Source organism: Anneissia japonica, unplaced genomic scaffold (assembly GCF_011630105.1).
Source record: "Anneissia japonica isolate Jap-2015-1 unplaced genomic scaffold, ASM1163010v1 scaffold287948_len850469_cov200, whole genome shotgun sequence".
NCBI lineage: Eukaryota > Metazoa > Echinodermata > Crinoidea > Comatulida > Comatulidae > Anneissia > Anneissia japonica.
Genome location: NW_022699796.1, coordinates 326371 through 334419, shown reverse-complemented (window position 1 = coordinate 334419; position 8049 = coordinate 326371). Strand labels below are relative to the sequence as shown.

The 8049-nt window shown below is 33.1% G+C and overlaps 1 protein-coding gene across 1 annotated transcript; it reads left to right on the top strand.

Moving 5' to 3' along the window:
• Window positions 1-2494: 2494 nt before the first annotated feature.
• LOC117103153 (adenosine receptor A2b-like) lies at window positions 2495-4725 on the top strand. Its single transcript, XM_033243663.1, has one exon. The coding sequence runs from the start codon at window positions 3266-3268 to the stop codon at window positions 4142-4144; it is 879 nt and encodes a 292-aa protein (XP_033099554.1). The 5' UTR covers window positions 2495-3265; the 3' UTR covers window positions 4145-4725.
• The last annotated feature ends 3324 nt before the right edge of the window (window positions 4726-8049 follow it).

Sequence of the window (8049 nt, the reverse complement as noted above, 5' to 3'; positions counted from 1 at the left end):
TTTAATTTTTCTCTTTGTAATAAACGGATTTTAATTCAAAACCCGGCGTTGTTTGCATGTTAGATCTGCAGTGAATACCAACACTGATTTGGAACATTACACATATCTGCAGAAACAATATTTTAATACTGACCTATGCTAGACCAATTTCGAACTAAAAATAAAAAAAAGCAACATTCCAGACACTACAACTTTGTCAACGGTCAGGGATTTCGCAAATACGTTTTTGTATGACTCATTGGAGATTATGCTTTGGCCTATGTAACGTCATCGTTGTCTCTACATACCGGTAAGCCATATATATAATTCTGGTTTCGCCAAATAATTATTCATGTCGAAATAATTATAATTTTCTCTTATTGTATTAGTAAGCCAAGATTTGAAATTGAATAAAAGGGAACTTCTAATGTTCTTTTGAAAATGAAAAAAAAATGTATATTGTATAATAGGTAAATTATAAGGCGCAAATAATAATAATGACATTGGAATGGCTAATCCCCCCCCCCCCCGCGCTTCTGCCGCCCGTGGATACAGTGATGATCAAACATTTACCATTTAATGGCAATCGTTGATGTAAATGCACACCTTCTAAAATGGCTGGACATCTGTTTTCTGCAGTATACGAGGGAGTTCGGCACACCGACTTTTACTTTTCTCAAAGACAAGGGCTCAGAAACTAATTGTGTATTTACTTTTCCAGTACTGCCTGCCGTTCTTACAAAAAAGGACTTTAGTTGTGGTGTTTGTTGTGTTGTGGACAGACGGAATGGATGTCTGTTGTGTTTGCGGAAATCAAGGTGTCGCTCCCCAGTACCGCCTGATTATAAATCGACGTACATATTGCAAAGGCAATATTAATGAAATTGATAATGATAATTGTAATAATGATGATGATAATTGTAACAGAAATAATGATTATGTTAAGACACGAGAGGTTGCAACGTAAAATTAGGGCGGCATACCCAGGCGAAACGGCAATGTTGACCCTTTCTATAAAAAACATAAGAACAAGACAACTACCTTTGGTTGCATTTTCTACAATAGTATCTAATTCAGACATCTAAAATGAGGGCGTTATTTTATTTGTTATGAAGACAGATACTTGTAATTACTCATGCCATTAATCAACAGTAAAGCAAATCGGTAAATGTGAATGCATTTAGTTTTCATTTTTCTAATCATATAACTAACAATAGTGATCAATCAAGATTTAAGACCATATTATTATCACCACCCACAAACAAATAGCCAATCACATAGGCCTAAAGCTAGACATTATTTCACGTTCATCTAAAACAAAAATTAAAGACATTCCAGACACTAGGACTTTGTCAACGGTTAGGGATTTCGCAAATGCAACCTTGTTTGACTCATTGGACATGCGTATATGTAATTTCATCGTTAGTGTATATGAGCCACATACTTAATGTTGAGTAACATTAGAGATTATTATACTTGTGTTTCTACTGAAGAGAGAGACTTTGAAAAAATACTTTTCATCAGATTAATACAGCTGCAGCCTAATAAGATCCCGACGCAGAGGGGATCGATTATACACATGAGTGTTCAAGCATTTAGACTTCCGATTTCAAAATGGTTGTGTGTGTGATTTTCACTTATTATAACAATAAAGCAAAGGTTGAAATTGAGGATGACATTGTGGTATTATCGCCCCACAAATAACCTGTCGTCTTTTGTTGATACCAATGGTGAATGGATTTAATCAGCATATAGCCAATAATCATCATAGTCTCGTCCAAGCTGATCTTCTAAGAGAAAGGGTTTATAAACGGCGTTGTTAGCGGTCAGGGATCTCGCAAATTTACTCTTCTTTGACTCATTGGACAATTTTACCGTTATTCTGTTTAGATCATACTGGTATTTGACTTTCTATCACATAGAGAGTCACATTATAGTTCATTAAATGTTGCAGTAAATTTAACTAGATACCGATGCGAAAAATTAAGTTTAAAGCTATTAGCATTGATCGAAATGTCGTGTCCAAATGGAAATGGAACCTTCAAATTCGGTTCTGAGTATGTGCAATACTTACAGAAACATTCTTTGTTATATTTATGCACGGTGTTTACAATCTGTGTACCGGTGATGTTAAACAACTTAGTAGTGATTATTGTAATCACAAAGACAAAAAATCTTCGAAAAAAACACAACATTTTCGTTCTATCATTGGCAGTAAGCGATTGTATGATTGGTATCGCTGACGTCATTTATGCTATATGTCTACACAATCGAATTGTTGTAGCGTTTATTGCTCTCAGTTTTATTTTATATTCTTTAATTATTACATCGGTGATGAATGTTACTGCCGTGGCAGTGGAGAGATCGCTTGCACTAGTGTTTATGCCTTTGCGCTATGCAAGTGTCGTCACCACTAAACGTCTTTCGATTGCTTGTTTCTTCCTATGGATGGTACCACTTGCGATACAACCACTTCTATACTTCTATATTGAACCAAAAATAAAGTTGCGGTTATTCCCTATGGGATGTTTATTTGGTATGGTAACAACCGCTATCTTTTATGGATTAATATACCACAGCATATCGAAATCTGATGGGCGTCTTGCGGCTATGGGTGTCAAAGGCGTAAATAGATCTAAGAATCTTTTAAAGACGTTTTCAATTATAATTGGACTTTCCATCTCATTGTGGTCGCCGTATCTAGTCATTAGCATATGTGTTTCTATTCCGAGGATTGCATGTTCAATCGGGCGTAATTACATTCTCGTGTACATGATCTCACATTTGATTACGATTGTAAGTTCAATGATCAACCCGCTTATTTATTGGTGTAGAATGTCTGATTTTCGTAACGCTTTTAACTACACTTTTGTCAGATGTGGCGTTTTATCGCAATAAAAAGTAATAGCAAAGAACAACGTCGAAAATGTGTGCAATATGAGTTTGGTAGGGTTCTAGTCTTTACTACATCTATTGTGAATCATTTGACCATAGGCCTACTTGATAAAATATCATATTATTGAAATCCGCCTACACTCGTGTGACATCATTTGCATGGTCCTTGCAATATCACTCTTAAATGTGACAAACAATCAACTGTTCCTATAATTAAACCAGAATAAATATTAAAAATGACTGCGTTGTTATAGCAGTATTGTGTCAACTGAAGTGACAGCACCAATACCTCATTTACATTAACGACTGCATTCTACTTAAATACAAGTATTCAACCAGAGAACAGTGTAATTCCACTGTTTCCTGATTCAACTTATCAACATTGTTTGAAATGGCGTGTTCGAATGAAACATTTGATTATCGTTACGAATATATGGACTTTTTACAGGAAAATTTAAATGTGTATTTAAGCATTATTTTCATGTTCTGTGTTCTAGTGGTGCTTAACAACTTAGTGGTGATTATTGTAATCACTAAGACAAAACTCTTTAGGAAAAAGCACAATATGTTTGTCTTATCATTGGCAGTATGCGATTTTTTGATTGGTATCGTAAATGCTGTACAAATTCTGTATTTCTACAACCAGAGTATCTTTGGGGATTTGGTTTTTCTCGGTTTTCTGTTATTTTCCTTGATTCTTACATCGATATTGAATGTTGCTGCCGTGGCTGTAGAGAGATCTCTTGCACTGGTCTTTATGCCTTTGCGTTATTCAAGTGAGGTCACAACTAAACGTCTTTCGATTGCTTGTATCATTTTATGGGTAGTACCCCTTGCGACACAGCCATTTGCATTCTTCTACAATAATCCAAGTACAACTGTGTATTTGCTTACAACGTGCTGTTTATTTAGTATGATAGCCACAGCTGTTTTTTATGTGTTAATATACAAGAACATATGCAAATCAGACGAACGTCTTGCGGCTATGGGTGTTACCGACGTCAAAAAGTCAAAGAAAATTTTGAAGACGTTTTCAATTATAACTGGACTTTTCATTGTATCATGGTCACCACATATATGCATTGGCTTAATAAGTGTTTCATTTCCGAATATTGTATGTTCATTTGGAAAATCTTACTATGTCATATTTTTTATCACGCATCTGAATTCGATTGCTCATTCAATGATCAACCCACTTATTTATTGGTGTCGACTTTCGGACTTCCGTATAGCTTTCAGTGACACTTTTGGTAGATGTGGTGTTTCGTAAAACTCAAAAGTTATAACGTGTCTTATGAATATTTTGGGTGAGCCTGTTTAAGCTACGTTATATTCGGTACGGTAGTACCGTGTGATTTTACTAATGTAGCACTAAATCAAACCGGATCAATCTGGTATGTACATAAATAATATATGGATTTATACAACCAACATTTTAATAGAAAAATTCAAATCAATGTAAATCGATGTAAATATTATAGGTTAGAAAATATACGTCTTGGTTGCATGGTATTTTAAAAATGTATAAGAGGCACTCTAATTGATTGTGATTCTGAAGGAACAATGCTGAAATAAATTTATTATGGAATTTAAATATTATAATTGCTTTTGCATCTCATTACAATTATAAACCAAGAGAGGCCTATACAAGATGCAATGATAAGTGACCAGTTACATCATAAATTCTTATATGCTTTAAAAATTGGCTATACACACTTTAATCTCTATTAGTCCAGTTTGTGGTTGTAATATTACCATAACGAATGCGACTACGTTAAACAGCTGATACGATAATAAAGATTATATTGAAAATGTCTTGTGAAAATGGAACCTTCGATTTTGCTAACGAATATAATCGATTTTTACTCGAGAGCCATTCAAACTTATATCTAACACTTGCGTTGATGATTTGTAGGCCCCACTCCAGTAGTGATGAACAATGTCGTAGTGATTCTTGTTATCATGAATTCTAAACTACTTAGAAAAAAACACAACATATTCGTTCTCTCACTGGTTTATGTGCTGCATGATTGGTATTGTGTATATTATAGCTATTATATCTGTATACATTACAAAAGATGTGGATTTGGTGTTTGTTTTCGTCTTACCTACATATTCCTTGATTTTTACATCAGTCTTGAATGTTACAGCCGTGGCAGTGGAGAGATCACTTGCACTGGTGTTTATGCCTTTACATTATCCAAGCGTCGTCACTACTAAACGCCTTTGGATTGCTTGTTTTTGTAGATGGTTATACAACCATTTTATTACTTCTATTTAACTAAAGGAAAAACACTCGTAGAAAATATTTTCAACGAGCTGTATCATGAAAGCAACCGCTATTTTCTATCTCATATTCTAACAGATCATATGTAAGTATGATAAACGTCTTACTGATGTTATAGGCGTCCACGACTTAGCAGATCGAAAAAACTTCTGAAGACATTTTCAATTATAATTGGACTTTTCATTATATCAACTACCATATTTGGTAATTAGCGTTTTGATTTCTTTTTCGGAGGTCGAAATACCTTACATTTTCATCTATATTATCTCACATTTTATTACGATTAAAAATTCAATGATCAATCCACTAATTTACTGGTGTCGACTATCGGATTTCCGTAACGCATTTTACGAAACTTTCGAAATGGCAAGATAATTTGTATGATATTTTAAATTGTATATTTAAATATATTTTATATATTTCATTAATAACATGGCCATAGAAGGGTAAAGTAACGTAAAGGTAGGAGAATAATCCATAACTCACAGCGTCATTGTGCTGAATTGCGTATGGGCGTGGTCTGTGACTACCTAGTGGTCGTAAAAATGATACGAAACTTTCAGCAACACTCAAACGCGTTCTGTCACAAAAACATGGTGAAAACAATGAATGGCAAGAGAATTTTTATGATATTTTAAATTGTATATTTAAATATATTTTATATATTTCATTATTAACATAGCTATAGAAGGGTAAAGTATGGGCGTGGTCCGTGACTACCTAGCGGTCGTAAAAGACACAAAAACGTAATTTTCACTATATAATGATGATTTGCTTGCTTTGAGATTGAGTTAGCGTCTTGCGCAAACAATGAAACAATGCACTACCAATGCATTCGTTCTACAAAACGAAAACCGGCGACTGAAGACCCAAAACAAAGATCCCTATTTTTCTTTTTTATCTTAATGATAGTTATATAACGGTCTATCACAAATCAAAATTAAGATAGTATTGGACCTTTGGTTGTGGAATTCTCAATGTTCGTTTTATAGGCACATGCATAATACAGTGTAATAATATAATACATAGGCTTAATATGTACTAATATGTATATAATATGCCTATATATAATATAATTATATAATATATTAATAATAATATATAATATAATAGATTTTAGATTGGTTACTTTATTGATATATCAAACATCTTGATAAAACAACATTAAAGAAATACAATTACAACGAGACAATACAAGAAGCATTAGATTCCAGAGACTTCCCTCTCCATAAAAACAGCTCGTGTGAATTTGTGGATAGGCAGCAAAATGTCAAAATCTTGACTACTCATGATACTAATGAATTTATCATAGTCATTTAAGCTATCAAAGTTGTTTATACTATCCCCAACGTTCGAAAATAAAGTGTTTATGGTTAGAGTATTGAGTGCAGTTTATTAAAAAGTGCAATTCATCCTCTACCTCACCAGAATTACAATTGTTACTATTATTCTCTCATCGGGACTAATTGTTGGTCTAGTATATCGACCTCTCCCAATCATTAGATTGGGAGCACTGGTTATCAGTTTACTGTAATACGATCTAAAACTTCTCTTAAAAAATAAACAATAATTTTCGCACGCAAAAGTAGTTTTAAATTTACAATAAGTAGGGCCTACGTAGCTTGTTTTGAGTGTTATTAATACTATATAACCATTGATTAGAGAAGTTATCTTTTAACGAATCAGTAATACGTGTATTGAGATTTAAGCTATACACTGAACGTGTTTGGTTTAATCCAAACATCATCTAAGTTACATTCATTTAGTAAAGATTTTTTTTTAATCTTTCATGTGGGAAGCTCCCACTCTTATTATCCACTTGTTTAAGCATTTGTTACTTATCAATAAACATCAGGATAAAAATAAATTAGCATTATCATGTTTAGTAAAGATGAAATACCAGACGACCATGTATATCCATATTTGTTTGAATCGTCAAGTTTTCTATTATCGGTTAAAGCATCAATAGCATAAAACCTTTTTATTTTATTTAGAGAATGCCAATATTTAACAGCATGACTAAACATGGATATTAACACGGGGTAGCAACTAGTTCACCTATGACTGCGTTGTTTGTAGTTCGTTTATTAACACCAAGTAAAACAAAGCAAATTTTAATATAAATCTGTTCGCCACAATAATTGTTACATATCGAATGTAGATTATTATGGTTAAGCCCGGTAAGTAGATACATAGACCATACCTCGCTACCATAGGATAGAATTGGTAGAATTAATGATTTAAAAAGTTTCATGGTAATTCTACAATTTTCCCCAATATTACTTCGTATTTTGAAGTATGCTTTTGAGGCTTTGCTTTTCAACAAATTCATTCACATATTTTTTTGGTGTAAGGAAGTGTCCTAATAAAAAAAAACAAGATTTTAATACTTTAATTTATTAGCGATATATAGGCTGACTTCCAATTTCAATGCACAAATACTAACCATTAAAATGAGCATGAAATGATTTACAAGTCTACATTACTCGATTTATACCACGGTAAAATTTTTATAAGACCGGCACATTGAAGTAAATGGAAGAGAGAAGGGGGTAAATCTTGTGTTTTCATATAAGTGGTACAAGCGGTACTTTGAAAACATGGTTTTTTATTTTTTCATTCTTCGCCACCAACTATTTTAAGAACGTACAACTAGTCAATCTAAAAAGATCACAGAGTCTGAGCATACACGTTTAACGCCACATATAAAAAATTATTAGTTTATCATCCCCTCCCTCATCACTTTTGGGGAAATTCTAATGTTTTTTTGTTTTCTTTTTTTCATATCAACATATAGTTTTATTTCAAGCGGTCGTTTTCCCATCGTTTTTCAGTTGAATATTTCTTGCAAATATGTTTACTGGTACAACAAAAACATATTTTTTAAA